Source organism: Centrocercus urophasianus, unplaced genomic scaffold (assembly GCF_019232065.1).
Source record: "Centrocercus urophasianus isolate 14NV4802_14NV808 unplaced genomic scaffold, USGS_Curo_1.0 seq_23, whole genome shotgun sequence".
NCBI classification, from domain to species: Eukaryota; Metazoa; Chordata; class Aves; order Galliformes; family Phasianidae; genus Centrocercus; species Centrocercus urophasianus.
In genome coordinates this window covers 8,688,147-8,711,318 of record NW_024884789.1, presented here as the reverse complement: position 1 = coordinate 8,711,318, position 23,172 = coordinate 8,688,147, and the positions used below count along the sequence as shown (strand labels likewise).

The following is a 23,172-nucleotide window of genomic DNA, read 5'->3' as shown; positions in this document are numbered from 1 at the left end:
CAGCCTATAGATTTGAGAGCTTGAGAAGTAAACCGGTTGTGCATTGAAAGGTAGGCATTTGGAGGTGATAAATTTAGCCCTGACTCATCCAAAGGCAATTTTGACACTAGGGTGGACTAAATTACTTTTAGGAGTTGCATCATGTTTTTACCAGATCGTTTGTTTAGTTTAACCCATTCCTGTTCCTTTGGACAGACATTAGACCTTTCTCACTTGAAATAACCACACAACAGCTTGTGTGTAATGCATACAGCACAGACACATTGTGGGCCACCATGTTCCTTCCTCTAAGAGATAGTCACGTAAAATGAGTCTGCTGAATGTAAACATACAAAATGACATCTTAAGACTGGACTTCTATTTTCCCTTATCTTAGTGTAAAAGAATCAGAGCCTTCACTTCTCATAGCCAAAAATCCGTTCCAGAAAATGACTGAAAGTTCCTTCACAGCTCTGCCCCACAAATTAAACGGTTCTTTCCTCTATCTGGTGCTAACTCCTCAGGCATTTACTGGGAGCATTCGTACGCCGCAGCAAATCCTCTTCCTGATGGACAGGGCCTGTCTCCTGGGCCCCTGGGCTGTCCTCCTCTGCACCACTTGTGGTGAACTCCTCGTGGCGGGACGGAACGGCGCGGAGCGGTGCGGGATGCCCGTACAAAGTTACGCTACACGCTACGCTACCAGCGCAGCGCCGCGCCGTGCCCGCGCAGCACGGGACGCTTCTTTCTCACCACCGACCGCTGTTTGAGCGCTCACCGGCTTCTGGGAGCGCGGTTCTCCTGTATCGAAACGTTTAAAATCTCGATGTCCTCGTTAGAAACCCAGCTAAATCCTAACGCAGATAGCAGAGATGTAGCTGCGTGCCTGACACGGACCTGCACCGGCCGGCCCTCAGCCCGGCTTCCCCTCGGTGCCGGCACTCGGCGTTCCCGCGCGCCGGGGCTCCGACGCCGCTACACCGCGGCCTCCCGCGCCGGCCCTTCCGACGGGGCTCCCTCCGCCCAGCCGCCAGCGCCGGGGAACAACGGGCGGCTCCGGTTTCCGAGGCGGCGGGGCGGGAGGGGGCGGCCCGAGGTGCCGGGCGGTGGGGCGGGCGGCGGCCGCGTGAGCGCGGCCCTCGGCGGGGCGGGAGGCGCTGAGGGGCGGCGGCGCGGACGATGCGCGGCTCTCGCTGAGCGGCCGCCGCCTCTCGCCGCGGGATGAGCGCCTCGGCGGCCACCGGTGTCTTCGTCCTCTCCCTCACCGCCATCCCCGTCACGTACCTCTTCAACTGCCTGGCGGCCGGCGGCAGGTGAGGCGGGCGGCGGAGGGCGGGAGGGGAAGCGGGAGGCTGAGGTGAGGGGAGCCGAGGCGAGGGGCAGCCCGGAGGGTATTTTTAGCGGCGGCACGGGGAGAGAGGGCGGCTGCGGCCGCGGGACTGAGCGGGCCGGGCCGGCGGAGCGAGGGCAGAGCGGGGACAGAGCCGTCCCGGGAGCGATGCGAGCGGCCCCGCAGCACGGCGCCCCCTCGAGGGACGGCAGCGGGCGCAGCCCGGCATCCTGCTGAGCACACAGCCACGCGTGTTTTGCTACTTTGCTGCACTGCACGGATATCTGCCCCGTGTTTGTAAGGCTTTGCTGCCTCCGTTCCTTCCTCATTTGCCTCCTCCTGGCTCATAACCTAGTTATTTCTCTTGGTTTCTCGCTGCTGGAGAAGTGCTGACTTATGTGATACGGTGCCAATGTTTGTTTCAAATTGATAAACCACAGCACAGAGTTGTTGTGGTAGTAGCGGCTGTAATGGCATGAAGAAATCCATCACTGGTGGAGCGGAGCGGCAGAAGACTGAAGCCATGAAGCAAGCCAGCAGGCTGGGAGCACCCACCACGGCTCAGGAAGCATCCGGGTGTATATTCCAAAATGGTTATCTTGCACTTCTTTTCAGTGATTTAAAATGAAGCTTCATTAAGGCTGAAGTCACCACAGTCAGCACTGTTTGCTTATACACTGTTTTCTGGACACACATAGTGGCACTCTGTATATAATCACATGCCAAATATTTCTTAGCTGGTGCTTCTGGAGTTTACCTAACTTTTCCCTCTTTTTATTTTTTTCTCCTCTGTGCACAAGCACAAAACTGAGGACTGAGAAGAGAGTCTTCACAGAATCAATTGCACATACAGGGATTTAAACCACAAACACATTTTCTTAATGCACCTTTTCCTAGGGTTTCTGCTGAAGATTTTGGTACTCCTTTCTACAAACAGCTCACACAGCAGCATTAGAGCCCCCAGTATCTCAGAGGAAAGCTCTGCCCTGCAGAGCCCACCTGTGTTACTGCCAAAGAGCTGATTCCTGCATTCCTGCATCACCTCAAGCAGTGCTGCTTTATGGGGACTGAGGGCTCTTCCGTAGCACTTCCAAAACTGGAAATTAGATCCATCACAGGTGCTCCACACTGCTGCTCTTAGCCTGCAAAACTAATGTGCTTTACTTGTAAATACGTAGTTTCTAGGTTAGGTAAATGATTGCTGAGGTCAGACTTAATGTCCTTAATGATCCTATTTTTGGCCTTGAAATCTCTGCATTCATGACTTTCATGTCTCATTGGCCTTTGCATTTTCCATCATTTCTATTTATTTTTGCAGACAGCAGTATGGAAACTGATTTTAGTCAGACAAATCTTGACTACTGGACATTTTGTTTATCTATCTATTTTTGTATTTTCTTTTTTTAGATAATCACATGTAAAAAGACAGGCCCATAAATCATGCAAAACTACAAAATGAACCCTATGACAGTCTATGAAATGGACTTTTAGAACAATCTTTTCTGTATTAAAAACAATTACTTTAAGAGTATGTACACGTGAGAGTGGGCCTGTCGTTTGAGAACAGCTGATAAAAAAAACTGAATAAATGTAGTTCTGCCCCTTTTCCTGTTTTTCTTTTAACCCCCACTTCTCTTTTACAGTTCCTGGTCAATTGTTGCAGTTGGATTACTGGTTCTGGTTTTTATTGCTTTGTTGGCTCGTGTTCTTGTCAAAAGAAAACCACCAAAAGATCCGCTGTTTTATGGTATGTCCTGTTAACATGGGAGCTAAATTCAGAACGTATTGATTTTTGTGAAGGATAATATATAGTGATTGTTTCAGCTTTAAAATTTAACCGTGGCTTCGGAACTCATTCTATACATTTCTATTTTTACACTTTGCCATCAAAGCATGGAGATATCGATTACTTTCTGAAAGGAAACCTTACTTTTAGATTACCTTGGAGCAAAAACGCTGCAGCTGTGTCTTTGGCTGGCCTATTTTTTTCTAAGCTGAAAATTTTGCAACATTGGACTGTAGCTGAAGCAGCACATAAACTTTGTGTATTTATCCTCTGTCTTCCTCCTTATTACAACTTGTAGGCATCTGTCCTGCAGTGTTTTGAGGTTGAGAACTCTCAATTCCCACAGATGTCAAAGGAAATAAAAAGCCTAACATAAGTAAGTTTTCTGTCTCAGATGAGCGACTCTGAATGCCACTCGGCCTTGCTGGATAGGTCTCCCATGGACTGCAGGGGCTAATGCTAATGTGCTAATGGCATTCTCCTTCAAAAATGGCAAGTTACATTTTCTTTTTTTTTTTTTTGTCCTATCCCTTTTCAGGAGGTAGCGACAATCAAGGTCACTTTATGACTAAGATCTTTGAAAGCATACTTGGCCTTCTGGATATGCTGATTTTTCCACGGAGATTCATGGGGGCTGTGCCTACAGCTCCATGGGATTTCACATTCCTTTGAAAAACCTTCTAAGAACTTCCTGAGTTACTAACTATTGAAAAACTATGTGAAACTATGTGAAAAATGATGTGAAATTGTCGCATCATATGTATGTTAAATATCCGTGACTCAAAATAGACATGTATAGTTCAGTAGATCTCTGCTTGACTGTGTTTATTAGATTGTGAGGTGACTGCATGATTTCAAGTCTTTATACATTTCTAAATTTTATTTTTATTTATTTATTTTTAATTTATTTTCTTCTGTCTTCTTACAGTTTATGCTGTATTTGCCTTTACCAGTGTAGTGAATCTAATAATTGGGCTGGAACAAGATGGAATTATTGATGGATTCATGACTCATTACTTGAGAGAGGTAAAGGACCGCTTGGCTTACAAATACAAATAAAATCTTCACTGTGAGTAACTTGTTCCAGTATTTGCCACAGAAAAACAGCCTCTTACATGTTCAACAGGACCTTCTTAAATTTGGTCACTGACCTGTTCAATTGTTGTTATTGGCAAAACTGTCATTGACTTGAAATCACTGACTCATTTGGAAAATTAACATCCCTTTCAACTCCAACCTTATTTAATTAAAGTAATACTGTTCTGTATTAACTTGTATGGTCATTATATGGATGGAAAACAGTTGCTGAAAACCATAGTCAACACATGGGGTGGATGGGTGCTGCCATATCTAAACGTTTTACCAAGAAGGAAATAATACCGTTCCTTTGCTTTTGCCCAGTTCCTTTCATACTTGGAATTGAAGTAGAGTTAACAAAACGATGGTGCCAAACACCTACTCAGCAGAATCTGTTGGCTGCTGATTAGCAACATCCACCAAAAATAGCTCAGTAAGATCTTGCTCTCAAAGTCACTGAAGTCACTGAAAAGATTCCATGAGCTTTAGTGTGGAACGAGTTGGGGCCTACAAAGTTACCTGTTGGCATCATTAACACGTCCAGCACTGCTGTAGATCTCTAGGTTGACAGATGTATCTTTGTTACTTGTTCAATGTGGCTTCGTTTTGTTTCTTTTAACACTGAAATACGGCAATATAGCAGAGCAGTGATGATGATCACATGCAGGAGATTTCCCTTCATCTTGCACTCTGTCCTGTAACCATAGAACCGATTTCATTACATTTGATCCTTACTAAATCAGGTTTGTGCTTGGAAACATCTTTATTAACAGTCGAAAAGTGTACTGCTGAACTGTATGATCATCAGTTACTTTTATCAAATCGTTTCCTGCTGTTCTTTATTAATTGATTATTCTTTCTTGAATCATTGCATGATTTTTAAAACAACTTTTCCCTAGGGTGAACCATATCTGAACACTGCGTATGGCCATGTGATCTGCTATTGGGATGGCTCTGCTCATTATCTGATGTATCTTTTGATGGTGGCAGCTATTGCTTGGGAGTAAGTCATTCTGATTTGTGTAATACTTTGCTTGCATTTAACCCACGAAGGGCTTTCTTTTCTATGTAGCATTTAGATTGTTCTTTCAGGACTGTTTCATGTCATAGGCTAAAGCAACACTACTGAAACGTCATTACTTTCAGGAACTGTACCCTCTTCAAGTTGTCTTTTCTCTCAGCTTTGTAAGACCAACAAATCCATTGATCTATGGTTTCTCTCCTTCACCCTGAGAACAGTCCATCTGTGTGCTTTATGCTAGTTAAAAGCAAAAGAACACACATTAAAACTATGAGATATGTTGCCCCCATTAGCATATTAACAGTTAGAGTACTGTATAGTTTAGCATTATGATGCACTCTCTCCATTTTGGAGAGAATCACTTGCTTAGCAGGCAGCAGCCCTTTCTACAAGTTCTTTTCTTTATTTCTGTTGAAGAAGGTTTGAGAAGATAAACTCTTGAATCCAGAGGCTAATGTACACACACTGGCAATAGGAGCAACACTGGAATTCAGTTAATTAATAAATAATTATTATTTTATCATATTTGCGTACATACGACATGCAAAATCACACAGTCAGCCTTCAGATGAGTGAAACATAATGACAGACAACTAAGTATGAGCAGATCCTGTACTATTCATGCAATAGCCTGCTCAGACAGGAGTGTAGTATTCTAAATTCCCACCTCGAAACAAGAATCCAATGCTGTCTTGTGGTGCAGATCTTAAATATTTGCTTACTAGGACACAACCACACCAATCATAACATTTGAAGATGATTTGGGGGTAGTGGATTTTTAGGGATAGTGCAAAAATGTTGTTTTTGTATTTATACATTTTTTATTTTTTATTTTTAACAGACAAAGCTATAGAACCATTGGCCTTTACTGGTTGGGCTCCATTTTCATGAGCATCATTGTCTTTATGCCTGGAAACATTGTGGGTAAGGATGTAATTATTTAACTAAATTTCTCCTGTGAAACGTTTTCAAAATTCAGCAATAGGTTATTTCTGTTTTGCTGCAGTCAAAGTCTTAAATCTAAGTCTTCCAAGTCTTCCTGTTTATAATGAAGTGAAAGACAAATTTTAGGACTATCAATAACAGAGACAGAATATTTCAAAATTTAAATATGAAATATGAAAAGAAATTGTTTTGATTCACATTCTCAAGGAAAAATAAAAGTATTGTATTTTGCTATGCCCATAAGATTTCATCCAAATTAGGTTTAATTTTAGCAGGGATACAGTACTTGTCTCCAAGTAAATAATATCAAACTTATTTTGCAGAGAATTACTAATTAATATTATGACTTTCAAGCAGCATTAGGGTCATCCAGATCACCTTTAACAAAATGAAATCTGGAGGTTATTCAATTTTCAAAATAAATTGAACATTTTTTGATTAAGATAAATCATTGCATAACTGCTAGAGATTAGAATTGTAATTTAAGTATTCACATAATGTCCTTCTGGCGCATGGTGCCTTAAAGTGTCCCCACTTTCAGGATGTTGAAAAACCACAAAATACCGGATCTTAAAAAATAGGTAAATTTCTTTTTTTTTTCCTTTTTTTTTCCTTCTCCAAAGCATAGTCTCTATCTGAAGTAAGTTCCACAGGAGAGTTCACAGCCCTCCATTCCTGTAGGATTACCTAGCACAGAGTCACTGATGTGGTTTCTTGTCCTCTCCAAAAAAGGACGATTTCTCTCATTTCTGACATGCCTTCCTGGCTGATAGGTTCAGTCTCACTGTGCCTGGCACTGTTGAGTACCAGATTTTCAAGATCTGCTTTGCTTTCACAGCAGCTTCCAGTGTTTTATGTCTACACTACCATAGCTGCTTCCGGTTTGATATTAGATACTTAGTATTCAGCACAGCTTACAGATTTTTCAAGTACCTTATGATCATTTTGTTCTAACAGGAAAATACGGAACAAAAGTGTGTCCTGCTTTTTTCTTGAGTGTACCATATATTTGCCTTCCCATATGGGCTGGGTTCCGAATTTATAATCAACCTTCAGCAACTCCTGATACTCCAGTCAAGGTAATATTATTGTATTTAAGTGTTGGTTACTGTTAGAAAAACTCAAATATGCCTATTGTCTGTATGGAGTTTTCCAGGCCCCTCTGTGGCAGAGGAATGCTTTATAATTGTTCACTGTTACGACAATTGCTGCCAGGCTGTGTAGACACTGTAAATATACCTGTACTACAAGAACATATCATTAAGGTGGGATAAAGGAATAGCAAAATTCTCTCATGTTTAAAGCAAAGGACTCATTTTTAAAGGTAATGTTGTTACTTCCCTCTATTTATTCAGCTTTTGACTGTTTCAATTCCTCAACTGATGGAAACATTAAAATATACCAATGTCATAAGGTGCCACAAAATCCTTAGAGACCTTCTACAGAAAAATATTCTTCCGTAGAAGACTTACAGACTTTATGTAATTTAAACATTTCCTTCCTTTTTGTGCATGTATGTGTGTGTATTCTGCAATATTAGATTGTAAAGGTAATATTAATTGTTCAATTATTACTCACTAATTGTTTCTACACTTTACGTTTTCAAAGAAGATTGTAAAAATCATCTTTACTTACAAGCTGGTTAGGCTGTTGCCATTGAATTTAATAGCTAGTCTGTAATAATATAACTGAGCAATAAAAAAATGGAATAATGGCTTATGCACTGTCTTACTAAAAACAAACAAAATAAAACAACCCTGTAATACAATGCATTGAACAGACATTTAACTCTTTGTTGCCATTTGCAAGCCAGTTTATTGCCACAGCAATAAATATAATGTAAATATAATACAATGTAATATATTGTAATATAACCAAGTAATATTTTTGCATCTCAAGAGCTCTCAAGTCCCTGTCAGCTTCATTCTATAGCTGAAAATAAAGACACAGCTGAAAAGAATTACTATTCCATAGCTAACAGGAGCTAACAGGAGGAGAATAGGAGCACATTCTAGGGAATAGAATAACAGCAGATGACGCACTGAAAAATATTCCAGAAATGTATGAAAGAGAACATTCAGCCATCCATCCACACATGATGAATCTTAGGTGAGGAAGAGGAGCATAGACAGACTTTCGTATCTCCTGAAGTTTGAAGATAAGCTATGGGCTGTGCCTCGCTTTTGGGGCACATCCTTCTTAAAGGTAAAAATCAGGGAAAGTGTATGTGCCAAACTCCCTTCTACTCTCCCGTATGATCTTGCAGGAAACCACGTCCCATATTGTGGAAGTCTGAGCTGATTTACTTAAGCTTGTCAGTAATTATCAGCCAGAAGCTTATCTGTTAGAAGTAGTTAAGTGTAGTTAAATGTAGCATTGACTTTTGTTGAATGTATTAGTGAGAACATTCTTTGCATGAAGAATTGGTGAAGGTTTCGGTTTGTTTTCCCAGCAAAGAAAACAGTGCAGAAATTGCTGTAGTAGTAAATATGTGATGGGTTGTTTATTTGCTGAAATACAGCCACGCCTCCAGCGCTCACAAGGAGTTCAACCACTTACTTAGATTTGGTACTGGTACATATGCCAGGGAAACTCACTTTCTAAATTTTCTTTCAAAAAGAGACTGAATTAGAAGCCTGTGAGCTGAAAGTTTGACGGTGCACTTGTAAGTGAGTCCTTTCTTGGGAAGCTGAACTTCCTTTCCTTAGAAGACCATAAAAAAAAAGTCTTCATTCCTTTCACCAGGGCCATCAAGCCTTGCCCAGCCACTTCGTTTTCAGAACTCGTTTTCTGTTCACAGCTATTTTATCCTCTGTATCCAAGGATTACAACTGGAAATTTGTGTCTCGGTCCATTAACAGTATAATTTAAAATACCTTCAAGCCATAACAAAATTGCTATTATTTTAATAAAACTTTCTCAGCTCTAAAGTGAGTATTGTTTCCAGGAAATAATTGTGTATAATGCTACTGCTAATCAGTTTAAATAATCATTGTAAATCCTGGAAATAGGATCTTTCAAAAGATCAATTACAATTAGCTGAAAGATTGAACAGCTTCAGCTATCATGCAGTCAGTGTAGGTTTAGATAGAAACTTTAATAATGACTTTAAGTGTGATAGAGCAAATATGGAGAAGAACTTACATGGAAGCAACAGATGCAATTCTGGGGCCAAAATACTCATTGCTATAAGGCTAGGATAAACCATTAAGTTAAACAAATGAATTAATAAATAAAACCCAAATAAAAGCAAAGCAACAAAACTCAAGGAGATAATCAAATGTTGGGTGTTTTTTAATAGAAGTGGTGCATAGAAAAGGAGAAGAATTATGCCCTCACTTAGAATCAAAGCAAACTGTGCCACGCTTTTTTACAAAGCCCAGCAGGTTATCTCTAAGTGTATCAGCTCAGGAAACAGGTTAATGTAATTTAAAATTCATTTACAAAATTAAAACACATAAAGTCAGGTTTGTACATGAATTCTGGAGGGTCTGACTTCTACAGACAGCTCATAAGATTATTCCTGTTCCTTAAATCTGAGCATGCAAGGAGCCCCTCAGAGGTTATGGAAAATTCCTTTTCCTGGATGTGAGAGAAAATGCTCCATGTGCCTGCACATTTCCTCACCACACAAAAGAAACAGCAGTGTTGGCAGGACCCGTGCAGAGGTCAGTTTTGTTTGCAGTAAGTAGGAGACCTGTAGCAGGTTATCTCTGCCAGGCCGACGTGCTTAGTGCCTCATTCATTTCAGCACATGCTGATGTGACTCTTCTGTGTAAAAAGAAGCATAGGGCAAAGTTACTGTGCAGCTTAGCTCTGACAGTAAAGTGCATCTTTTCCCCTTCTTAAGCTTTTCATTTCTATTTTGCTTAGTGTAGACATAGAAAAAAAAGGTGCATTCATTTCTGCACCTTGGCCATTTCACAAACTAGTACTGCACCAAAATTTGTTGTAGTTTTGTGATCACAGTGAACATATACATTCAGTAACGTACCTTTTGACATGAGGGAGTGATGCATATAAATATATATGGAAATGCGTGTATGCTTCATACTTAGTCTAAGTGGAACGTCCATGTGGTAGTTTATATCCGATAATGATTTAGCTCGACAGCCCTGGGAAGTCTTTGTCTCTCTCTCGAATAAATGTTAGAATATACATACATTATTTGCATGTGTTTAAGCGCAGCAACATTTATAAAAGTTCTTCAAATACTGCAAAGCAACAGGTTTTTTTTCATGAAAAATATTAAAAAATAAAATAAAATAAATAGGCCGTCCCTTTCTTAGAGCTTGAGTATCAAATGGCCTTATTTTTGTTAAACTACAGTGCAGATCTTACAGTCCTTGCCCAGGAACTGAGCTTGCAAATTAGTTCTCCTTCTTTAGGGCTTTTATTGTAATCTCGAGTGCTTTTAACTGTGCCTCTACATCCTAATTATTGTTTTGTGCTTTTGGAGACAATTCCACAAGTATAAGACAGGAAGGAGATCAGATTTTTCTTTTTGCTGTGTGCATGCCAACACATGGCAAATAAAAAGGAAGAGGAAATGACTAACACATATAAATGGGGAAGTTCTCCCCCTGAACTACAAAGATACTCTGATGTGCTTACCACGTTGTCCGTCAATACGCAGTGCTGAAACTGTACCCAGAATGGTTTCCATGAGTCTAATATGTTCTACCAAGTAGGCCAAGCAGTCACTCTTGTTCCTCCATGTCATCCTCCTGGTTAGATTTCCAAACAGCTTTTGGTAACACAGAGCCATCAGCTCTTACAGGCACACATGGTGGGCTATAGGGGATCCTGCTCTGAAGCTATTTCTGCATTATGTATTTGGATATAATATTTGTTCACTGATCTCAGCATAGACCACAGAAATGTTTTTCTTTTATCCATGTTCCTTTAATTTCTGTAGCGTCACAGGCTGCTGAAAATAAGCATTCACTGTCACTGATGAGATGAGCTCTCATTTTGCTGTCCCTCCAAACAGTCCTTAGATTCAGTTTCGAATGTTTGAGATAATAAACCAACGCTTCTAAAGCTTTTCTACATTTAAATTAACAATAGATGCAACTTTAAAGGAAGTTTGTAATACTGCTTTAAAGATTGATGTGAGTTCAGGGTTAAAGTACCATTATTTAAGTTGCTTTGAAAGTTAACTAATCCATATTCAAATGGCTTCAGTTGGATCCATCCATTTCTAGAGTTTATTCAGACTAGTTTTCCTGACTGCACGCTGTCAAGTCCAAGATCTCCTTTTCACATGCAGAAATCTTTCAGTCCCTGAAATTAGTGGAAAAATAAGGTAACAACTGTGAACTGCTTCTATCACAATGTTTCACAGCTGGAACCTTCTTGTAGTGAATGATCTGGAGCTAATTACATGTCAGGCAGAGCTGGGATGTATTAAACGTGTTGTGCATTGCAGGTGGTTCAGGAAGTTCAGAAGAAAGGACTCTTAAGGCGACCAATGGATTTAATGTTAGCTGCGTATCTCGTTCTGGCAGCGGGGTTTTGCATATTCAGGGGCATGGTAAGTTGAAGATATTTCAATATTACAGCCTTTCCTTTTCAGTCAAAATGTTAAACTTGTTTTTCTAAAAGATATTTTCGCAACTGTGTGGAAAAAATGTGTACATTTCAGTCAAGGAAAATTCCTTCATTATCAAGATTGGAATAGGCCTTAGACACATAAACTGAAATTTAGGATAATTATTGGTTCTTTGTTTCTCCATTTTACCATATGTAAAGTGTGTTTTTCAGAAGAAATTGCACACAATTTCGGGAGTACATAGCATCCCAGGTGCAGATCAATGGAACAAAATTGTTTTGAGTGATTTAGAGTTGCATTTATGTTCAAGAACATTGAGGTAAGCCAACTAAATTAAGTCTCTGTTTTTATAAACAGATACTTCATTGAAATTATATAGGAAACAAAATTAATTTATACTATGTTGAAGAGAAAAAAAACACAAAAAACTCCCAAAACACTGAACCCCCAAACAAAAAAAAACTTACGCTGTTTCTACTTACCAAATATGATTTGGTCTTTGTGTTTGTTTTAAGCACACTTGATTGAATTAAAATTTCAGAGGGAATGAGTCAATGTTGAAAATGCTTGTTGAAGTAGATAAATTCAGTAGTAGGTCAATCCAGTTGTTAGTAAAGAAAACGCCTTCTGTCGTAAGCAGAAAGGAATTTGTGTATCATCCAGTCTCAAAGTTCAGATGTTTATGCATCTTAGACCTACTGCAGATTGCCCTGCTGTAGTTCTGCTCCTCAATTACACTCATCTTCTGCTGTTTCTCCAAAAACTTGCCTCACAACCCCCCCCCCTTTTTCCCTCCCTTTTAACTTGTTGCAGATCGCTTCATTTCTTATGTACAACGCTATTTCAGAGCGCTACTCGTGCTGGCTGATCTGCTATTTCACCTACAGTTTTGCTGTGGGAAGTATTCTCTCATGCTCTAGCATCTAACTTTAGTCTGTAGTCCCACTTCATTTCCTATGAGGAATAACTTGCTGATTTTTTATTTTTTCTTTATAGTATGTGGTCATTTCCATATAGTTTTACATAACCAAAACAGGAACAGCTTACTGGCCTTTCTTCTACATACAGAGATCCACCAAACATCTCCATGTAGCTGCAGTAGCCATGATTTTATGAAAGTGCTCAGAAATATAATATATTAGAACACACCCAGACCTTCTTGGATGCTCATATTGGAAAAGAACAGGGAGGAATATCCATTTCTTGTAAATCTTCCTATTTCTTGCCAAAGTCACACAACAAATACACATAATATTTGGTTGTGCAAAAGTCACGTTTAGCCCTGCTGGTAACTACGTGTTAATAATGCCTTGCTGCAAGTCTTACTGAGGCAGCTCTTGATAGAGATTGCTTACTCCTTTTAGAATAGTTATTTTTTTGTAGAAGGTGTTTTAAGGATCCTGTGAGAAGTCATTCCTTGTGGAACTGGATCTTGTTTATTGGGAACTTTGTTCGCTCTACAGGAATGTAAAATCCACTTCTCTCTGCTACTCCCTTTAAAAATCATTATTGTTGTTTTTAATTTACACTTGTCTTTGGAATCTGCATTGCTCTCCACTGCTACTTTGCCACATTGCAAATCTTTTCTTGGACTACACCTGTAGCTTGCTATCCTAAACTTGAGTGCTTAACCGGAAGTTTCCTCACACTCCTTGAGCAATTTTCCATTCAAAAGCCCATTCACTGGGATTAAAGTCTGGCTGTCAGACCAAATCAGTAATTGTTATATTTTTTACTAGCACAGCCAAGTGATTGAATTCTCTTCCAGCCAAAATTTTTCAAGTATGCTGTGAGCATTTCCTCAGCACCTCCCTGAGCAGCATGAGAGGAGACTGCATTTCAGGCTTTTTTTTGTTTCCCCTTTTTAAATTGATGATTAAAGGAATCACCTTTGGAACAGATGCTAAGCAAGTCTCATAGGAAGCAGTACTTCAGCCCACTCCTAGAGCCTTAGGGCTGGTAACAGGTGTAGAGAAAGTCCTTTGTTCACGGGAAGTTTTAAAAATTCTTCTTAGATTGCTCTGGATTGCCCTGCTGAACTCTGCCGGCTATATATTCAACTGCACGAGCCTTATATAAAAGATCCTGCTGCCTATCCTAAGCTTCAGGTAAAGCATTGACTGTGAAAGCATACATTGTTACGAAGTGATTTGTTACCTGGCACAAAGATGACGCCACGGGTTACACAGATGACAAGATCAAGAAGGAAAGTATTTGTTTATGGCAAGTTAAACGGTATTTTGTATTTCCTACTAAACAGCCTGCCAGGATACCAGTTCTTCATTGTGATAAACTTAACCTTGATTCAGATCTGTTACCTGGAGTTACACATCCTAATTACTCAGGCTTTTTAAAATATATTTCATGAGATAGATCCGCGTGCTTTTTATAATCATTATTCTCTTAGATGGACAAAGCAGACCTTCAGTCTGGAATAACGGAGCAAAAAGAGGTGCAGAACTAGGTTCCTTAAGCTCATGTTGTGCTTCTGTCACCAATGACATGCTCCTTCAACCACGATGCCTCCTACCAAACCTATTTAAATGCACATTTGCTTCAGTTTTGTAATATTTGCAAAGTTGCCATTCTTTTGCGACCCTGTCTGCTGCTTATAAGGACAGGTCCTGAAGTGATAAGAAGACTCACCATTCAGTGACCTATACTTTCTGGAAAAAGGGGTATTCAGTATAGTCAATACATTTCACACTTCAACATATTTCACACTCCAAAACAGAAAGCACTATGGAGCTTGAGAAATGGACTCTGAATAGCATCCAGTGGATGTACTGGATGGTGAGTTAGGACAAGCCATGCTTATTGGCATGGTCTCAGGATGGCAAGCAGTATGATGAGGGAAAACATGTCCTGCGATAAAGAGGATTTGGATCAGGTAAAGAGACAACAGCCATTGATACTGGTTGGGGCCTGGGGGTGTATGGATCCAGTCAACAGCATCCTCTTTTCTCAAAGAGGTTTTAGATACAAAGTTTTGAATAATCTCAATTCTACAGTCAACAGCTGGCTAACTTTTAATGCACCTCCCTCGTATTGCAAAGGAACTAATATTTGTGTTTAAAATGCAGATGCTGGCATATATGTTCTACTCCGTGCCATACTACGTGATTGCTTTGTATGGCCTACTGGTGCCTGGTTGTTCCTGGATGCCTGATTTAACCCTTATACATGCTGGAGGACTAGCTCAGGTATTTCTCCATAAAATATTCACTCTTGAATTACTAGTTAATAAGTAGAGAACTATGGAATATGTAAGGAGAGCAGGGCTTGACCTAGCCATGTCGGTTTTATGCCATATTAACACAGATCATCTTTCGTATCTGTGTAAAACTAACTTGAGGGAATGGAGACTCAAGCTTATTTTATATTTGACTGCTTTCTTGCCTTGGTAGACTTTTCTCTTTCTACTGAATCATTCAATCGGGAAAATGCAAACCTTATTGAGTGCCATGCATTCTTTAGCTGAGACTATGAAAGAAACCTGTCCCAAAGTGCCAGCAGTGGGTCATGTGAAAAAACATACAGCTCCAACAAAACAGTAACAATGTTCCCATAATATGTATGATATGCCAGATCAGTGGTTTGAAAAGCACAAGTGGAACAAGGAGCTACTAGTCACAGTGAACAGACAGTGACATTAAGACACACTCCTGTTGCCAAAGGCATGCTAGTGATCATACTGAACTCATTGTTTGGGTTCTCTTAAAAGCTCTTAGTGCCGGTGGCTGTAAGACTGACCAAAAGAAAAAGAAACTGATAAGCAGTAATAAACTACCTATCATGCCATACAGATAAACATTCACAGCTGAGACAACGACAAATAATTTGTACTGTATGCAGGAAATGTATTCTGAGTATCCAGACAACACAGGAAAATATGCACTCAGTGCTTTAACAATAATGAAAACATTGAGACACAGCAGTAAGGGTAAATCAAGTACTGTTATTAGACAAACACAAACCAACACTTTGTTCCCTGTTGCAGAGATAACATTCATGGGTACAAACTGCAGTCCAGCTTAACTGCCCACTCAGGATGGAGGGAGTGACAGCTTACTTTCCATTTGTCAGCTGGTATCACAGAGAATGACTTTTTTATCCAACAATTTATAGATGATCTTGAATCACCAAATTGTATCAAAACAGAATCTGACAAATATATTATCCAAAAGGTGTAAAAAAATATACAACTGTGTTTGGCACAGTCTAACCTAAAAAAAGCACAAGCTAGCTAACGTAAGCAAGGCAGCATTGGGAACATTTCTCTACTGACAGATTGCTCAGGTTTCATGAATTCCTCAAGCTGGCAGGTTAAGAACTGCTTCTTCAGTGATTATTGAGCCCTTTGTGAAATAAACCAGAAGTCAAAGTATGCTGAATGTCACAAACCTACCTACAAACTCAGACCCTCAGACTGGAGGGGATCTGGTTTTGTTTTTTAAAAGAAATCTTTCTGAAGTGGTATTTTTTACTCAGAATTTCCCATTTTAATCTTTGAAGCTTGTGCTATGTACAAAACTTCATGGGTTGACAAAATCCAATTGATAAAGGGAACTTATGTTGCTGTACACTCCCACATTTCCTTTGGGATATTTGGGTTTTTTTGTACTTCTAACTGCAATGCACAGCAGAATGAATTTCAGTCATCACACAACAGAAAAAGATTTACTTGATTTGACTTTGTGAACTTTGAGCAACTGAGGAAGAAAAATTTGACATAATGGACCAAAGGCACCTTTCTAGAGGGTTTTTTTGTTACTCGGAGGGATACAACACATTTTCGGGTTTGCCTTAGGTTAAAAAACTTGCAACTGATGATCAAAATGCAGTACTGAATTGGATTTTGCCTTCAGTTATGAGCAAAGGTCCAAAAAAAAGGTAAACAACTAGTGACAGAAATGGGGCATTGACCCCAGGAACGAACACTGCTCCTACAGATGTCAGATGTCGGCATCTCAGTTGTTTTTATTCCTATCATTAGGAAATATATACTTTTTGCAAAAAAAAACAAGTCTCAAAATGCCACATGATGCATCCAAATGAAGACCCTCTCAAAGTGCCTGCCCTTTCACACACAAAAATAACCATTCCTCTCTGTATTTATTGCTTCAGAATTACACATCGCTCTCAGTTAAATGGTTGTTCCTGACATTCAGATTTCAAGAACAGGTTGTAACTCTTAAACATTGTGAAGTCGAAGGAAGAGCTCTTTAAATGTCAAAGCACCACAGTACCAGAGCTTTGATTATTACACTTTGCATGCTCTCCGTGAACTTGAAAAAACTGGTGTTCACCTACGCAAGTGAGCTACATGTGAAGCAATTTAAGAGCCATACCCCTGCTGCCCACAACCAGTGGGTACCAACTGTCTCACCAGTTTTTTGCAGCCTATTTCTCTATACTGTCCAAAATATAGAAAGTTTTTCTTTACTCCTCCATAGATCTGCTCTCCTCAATTCTGCAGTTTTTGGTGACTTCTTTCTGCAGTGTCTCAGATCTGCAGGAGAACTAAAGCAAAGGAACATATTTTTCTAGGTTACTCTCTCCCCATTCCATTTGATGACTTTCCTTAGGTACATAAGATCTGATCCAATCCCTTCCAAAATCTGTTATAATTTTTTTATTTGATTTTAATCTGTATTAGAAGGAACCTTTCTCCAGGCTCTTTTCCCCTGGCTGGAGGACTTTCTTGTCTGCAGGGTAACAAAACCCAACAACTACAGTAACGCTACAGACAAAAAATATTGTAAAAAACCCAAACTACTTCATACTGACAAGGAGACTAATGTGTAGCAGGAAATGTAAATTACAGCTGTCACACTGAGCAGTGCCAAACCCAGCACCAGTCTTCTTCCAGTGATTGTGGAATGGCCCCACCAGCACACTGTCAAGGCTCCAAGTTTAACAAAGGCCACATGTTTATTAAACAGAAGAGGCTACCTGAGAAGTTAACCTGTAGCACATTATCTGGTTGATTTCTCAGCCAAGTTCTGATTCTCAAAATTCTCCACTTGAAGGTTCAGTGGCAGAAAGCACCAAGGATTGGTTTATTCACTGGGAAGATATGATCACAGCAGACTCAAGGTTGTCCTCACTTACTGAAATACCAGCCTAGTGCACAACTGGCACAGTGATCTGGAATGACTAACAGCTCTTACCTTTCTAAAGAACATGGATTGGGCACTTGAAGTCAGAGCACGATTAGGCTACTGGCAAATGAGAGACCTGCTTTAAAGCATTCTCTTTCCTCCTCCCACCAAGACTAAAAACCCAAACCAACCAGAAAAACAGAAGCTGAGTACGGTCATGGAAAGATAGAAGATTAAAAGCCTAACACAGTCTACATGAAGGTAAATCAAACTTGAAAAAAAATTGACTTTAACAGACCTCAATGGCTTCCTTGGTAATGCAGAGAAAAAAGCATTACACAGACAAAACAAGTCTAATAAATAATAATCATATAGTGCATTCACTAGCTAGTGAAAATCTTCATGGGTTACAAAGAGAAAAAAAAAGCAGACAAATGTTTCAATTTTCTATAACAGTGAAAGCTCACCAATGTGCTCCAGCTCTTGTAAGAGACACAAATCACACAGTAAGGCTAAGATGTTCTAAGGTATCCTAGGGGTTTGAGGAGTTACAGCTCCTTCTGCCAAGTTTGTGAACTCACTGTTACACATAGTTGGGCCGCTTCTGGAGACAGGAGATCCTTGCAAGAGGCACATAGCTTAACGTCTTGTTCCCCCTAAGCAGTTCTGAGATGCCCTGGAAAGCTTTAGGTGAACATCAGACAGCACCAAACCTCTTACACAAAGCCCAATGGTCGTGATTGCATATTTTCTTTGCAAACCATTACCTTATATAATGAATGGTATCTGCTCCTGATTCTTCACTGCCTGCAGAAAGGTTCCCAATGTGAGGAGAGGCAGCAGGTATCTGAGCACGTGCACACAGGTGCCAAAGGCAGCTCTCATCTGAGACAGCTGAGAACAAACAGGCAGCAAGAGGTGACTGAATTATCCAGCTGACAGAAACAAGCTGCTGATAGTGTGCCCCTCAACATCTGTTTACTGTGTAAAAGTTATTTACAGAAACATACTAGCCAGCACTCTGCTGAAGTGTGCACTTGATTTCTTTGATTGCCCTATTTCTTGCCACTGGTTTGCTAGATCAGTGCTCCCTCTTACGTGGAGGTGGTTATAATCTCCTGAAATCCAGGTTTCTTTTCTGTTTTGATGTACGTTCTCAGTCCAACCCTTTGCCAGAGAGATGTGTATTAAAGCACCTGCACTGTTTCACTTCCTGCTTTGCTAACAACCACGGACAGAATCAGTCCTTTGTGAGTCCAAAACAACTCCTGCAGAAGCCCAGGTAGAGGTGCCATTTGGCCATCATGTACTCCTCTGCACTACTAAAATCCTGCTGTCCCTTTCTCCCGCTCTGCTTAGGATTAAATTGATGTTCATCTCCTCAGATCTCACTCACTACAAAGTAATTAAATAAGATTGGACACACGATAGTTAACATGAACTTCAAGCTGTTGCTTGAAATAGCAGGTAACAGATGGAGACAAAAGACAGTAACTACTCTGACACTTCTATCTTTAAGTGTTTGTTTATGCTAAAAATATGCTCCAGCTCAACAAGCTTGCCTTTGCTTATAACCTTCCGTGTGAATTTAACCTATGCTTCAGAACTGCCCCCAGACCCAAGGCCAACTTTACCAATATTTTCTGAAATCACCAGGAGTTCTGGGGTTTGAATCTATAAGATTAAATTAAAAACAAACAAAAAACAACAAAAACCGAAACAAAAAACAACGGAACAGAAACTAACACGGCTTCCAGATTTTATTCTCTGACTTTATTTAGAATGTCTGACTGCTGATCGCTGATGCCAAACACGATGGTAGGTGGCTGCAGGCCCCACCCCCGCCTCTGGGCTGACACCCAGCGCAGCACCGGGCAGCGATGCACGGCTTGGTGGCTGTTTGCCTGGGGAAGGATTACAGAGCCTGGTGCATGAATAATCATCCATAACTGAGGGTGAAATCCTATACCTAATGTAAAGATCAGTGCTGTGTCCACAAAATCACCCCCTGCTATGACACCGATAGCTCCCTTTCTTCTCTATACTGAGTTATGAATGACCTTAGTTCACTGCCATACAAACATATGAAGGATAATTGAGGAATAAAAGGGAAATTGTCACAGGAGATGCATACTTGTATGCGGAATATGCTGTCCAAACATTTCCAAAATGTTCATAAACTTTACCTTCTTTTTTTCTTTTTTCCCCAATATGCACATTATATACACACCACAGGCTCAGTTTTCCCATATTGGTGCTTCTCTTCATGCCCGAACTCCTTACATCTACAGAGTCCCTGAAGAAGCAAAACAGTTTTTTCTGATATTGAACATAATGTATGGGATTCTTCCCCAGCTGCTGGCTTACAGGTGTGTCCACAAGCCCGAGTTTTTTATGAAGGTGAAAGAAGAAGAAAAAACAGAATAGCACAACTGTTTTCAGCTCCTCTTTTTGGCTGTGTATGTAATTGGGTTTGGATGTAATGGAACTTGCTCGGACAGAACCCAAATGAGGTGTGCCAGATTGCACAGCTGTGTGGAGATGCATGGCCTTGTTTGTTCACCTGACTCAAAAAGGGAAAATAAAGATAACTGCTTTCAATATCACTTCTCAACATTTTGACTCCAAGCACAGTTCGTACTTCATATATGGTTCATTTTTAAAATATTGCATGGAATTAAATAATAACAGTGGCAGTGTTCTGCGTCCACACACTGAAGAATATCAGTTAGCAATCCCTATACAAACTTACTACAGAATGTGAAGGTCAAGATTTTCAAGTGTCGGAAATTAACATACATAACTCTGTAACATGCACATGTTTTATTTGTCAAAAAGTAATGTCTCGTGGGTCAGCTTGTTAAAAACCCCAAGAAATCTTTCAAGAAGCAATCCACTGTGATGGTATGACTCCATTTATGCTATGCAAGTCGTATAGTTTTCTTAATACTTTCAAGGATTCACTTCTGCAAGGACTACTCATCTGCTTGAAGTTAAGCATGTGCTCACTTGTGTTTCTGAGCTGGACATGGAGTGCTCCCTGCCTTGAGCAGCAGCCCTTCCACACTAACATGCACTTTCCAAGAGGAGGGTTCTGCTGAAGCGTTACCCTGTGCAGCTCCTTTTGCTGATGGCCATAAACAAGTAGCAGCATATACAGAGACCTTGCTTGGTCTGTTTAGGTTTCTGCTTGCAATCGCTACTGATACTTCAAGCAGGATATTTAGTGCCTCTCTTGCAGATGAAATTGGCTGATACATTTTAACTGCACACACTTTATTTTGGGGATGTTGAATTTTGGGTGTTTTGACTTGGAGAATTTCAGTTTTCTTTTTGAACCTGATCAGTAACAGGAAAGCATCAGCTCATGCGCATGCATGTTGCACTCTACACAAGGGGACTTTCAGAGCAGCAGGAAAGTCATGCGTTCACGCTCCGCAGTGAAACACTGAGGCGTGGTTGGTAGCAGCGCTCAGAAGACAGAACCCATGGTTTCATACCTCTGACCACAGGGCAGGCCCAAAAACCACAGCACATCTTTGTCAGTGCTTCTCGGTAAAAGGGAACTTAAGCAATGGTTTCCTTCAAGCACCCAACCTCCCTGGTGTGGAATCCTTCCACGTGCGCTCGAATCTGGGACAGCTCCAACCCCGTCCTCCCAAGAAAACAAGCCCTGAGCTGTTGGGCTGCAACAACGCGATGTCTCACAGACATTTGCACCTCTAATGTCACTTCTAATGTTTTTAAAGAAACTTTGAATACATTCAAGGTGAATTTAATAACCTCCTGTTATCCAGAAAAGGCAAAGTACAGAAAAAATAAAGATCTCACCTGCACTTGTATCTATTATGGTCAACTCATGTTAACAGAATGTTTTGCTTTAATACTTGACTTACATTAATACCTCACATTATTACACGTATGAAGCCAAATATGACGCTAACTTAGTTGCTTACAACCTCAAACCTTACTCCCAATACACATTCCAATAAATTTATTCTGTAAAAACAATACATTTTTTTGTTTTCTTTTTGTTTCGTTTTTTGTTTTTTTGTTGTGGGTTTTTTTTTTTTTTTTTTTAGTTTTTTACAGTAAACTCGTCAACTACAAACCTTGAATACGCAAAAGATGTTCCAAGGACAAGCATAACAAGGATTGATAAAACCAGACTAAATATGTTTTCACAATAAAAGCTGGCATAAAAATAAATAAAAATCTCTATTATCACAATAGCAACAATAATGTACACAGAATAATGGATTTGGAATGCTTACTTACTAGTCTAGTTCTATTTCCAAAAGGAAAAAAAAGCCAGAATGACAGCATCCTTTTTAAGCCTTTCATTAATTAAAATCGATGTTTTCTTTTGGTTTCCCATAGGGTTCTATATCACAGTAAGCTTAAAAGTGGAAAGCATCCAAATGAATGATCTCAAATTGTGTTGGCATTGGAAAAAATCCTTGTATTAATCTAAAGAAACACAAAAAGACTTTCACTAACTTCACATATAGGAACTAAGTCAGATAGTGTACATTACATCATGATTTTGAGAAGTATTAAGAGTATAACTAGCTAGGTACTTCTAGGAAGGAAAGGTATTGTATTACATTATTGAACTTGGTGGTGATCTCAACGCAAAAAGATTTTTTCTTTCATGTTGTAAACGGATCAAAACCCAAGAAAGCATGGCCATAGGGAAATTTAAACTAATGTCTGTGGGTGGAAAATACTGTAGCGTTGTATGGAAGGGACTCTTTGCCAAGATTTACTTGTGTTTAAAAAAAATGCTGATATAGAATGATATAATCTGGAGTTACACCTTTTCTGTTTAGAAAAGGGATCTAAAACATGTTCAAGTACGCGGCATCTTCATAAACCTCAGCCACTGGGAAAGGGCAACTTCATGCAACCAGATAATATGAAAATCGAAACGCAACCCTTAGAAAAAAGGGTAAAATGTCATTTCTGCAAACACAACAGATAGGAATGTGAATAATGTGCATACAAACTGGGATGCTGTTGATGATACTAATGAACAGATGTGATGACTCATATCAAATCCAAGAATATTAGACAACCAAACATGTAACCTTCTTGTGTTTTCCCTTAATATTCAGCAGTCATTATGTTGGTTAAGTCTGAAAGAGAGAAAGAGAGAAAGAAAAAAAAAAAATCACATTTTATGTACAAAAAAGCTTGCTCTAACAAACCTGATATAATTAATGCCTTATTGCTACATTTCAGAGCTGCCGGCACAAACAGCTGCTTGGTCTCTTCAAATGAAATTTTTGGCAATTTTTTTTTTTCCAGGAGAAAACTGCATATGTTTCATCAACCCAACAGACCACCACAAAACATTGAAGAGCACAGTTCAAA

The 23,172-nt window shown here is 39.9% G+C and overlaps 2 protein-coding genes across 9 annotated transcripts in view; one reads left to right on the top strand and one right to left on the bottom strand.

Annotated features, from left to right (window-relative positions):
* Nucleotides 1-1,162: 1,162 nt before the first annotated feature.
* TM6SF1 (transmembrane 6 superfamily member 1) lies at nt 1,163-20,410 on the top strand. Of its 8 annotated transcripts, XM_042824019.1 has the most exons (11): nt 1,165-1,292; nt 2,953-3,056; nt 4,024-4,121; nt 5,072-5,175; nt 6,035-6,117; nt 7,096-7,217; nt 11,570-11,674; nt 13,708-13,800; nt 14,776-14,895; nt 17,969-18,057; nt 20,032-20,118. In XM_042824019.1, the coding sequence occupies exons 1-10, from the start codon at nt 1,201-1,203 to the stop codon at nt 18,023-18,025; spliced, it is 978 nt and encodes a 325-aa protein (XP_042679953.1). In that variant the 5' UTR covers nt 1,165-1,200; the 3' UTR covers nt 18,026-18,057; nt 20,032-20,118. The 8 variants fall into 8 exon arrangements, with proteins under 8 accessions (XP_042679960.1, XP_042679953.1, XP_042679954.1 ...); XM_042824020.1 differs by lacking the exon at nt 20,032-20,118 and having other exon boundaries at nt 17,725-18,057; XM_042824023.1 differs by lacking the exons at nt 17,969-18,057; nt 20,032-20,118 and adding an exon at nt 15,693-17,718.
* Nucleotides 19,548-23,172, bottom strand: part of HDGFL3 (HDGF like 3) — a 37,141-nt gene continuing 33,516 nt past the window's right edge. Inside the window, exon 6 of the mRNA XM_042824027.1 lies at nt 19,548-22,934. Within this exon, the coding sequence (XP_042679961.1) occupies nt 22,929-22,934 (6 nt within the window). The 3' untranslated portion in view covers nt 19,548-22,928. The remainder of the gene's footprint in view (nt 22,935-23,172) is intronic.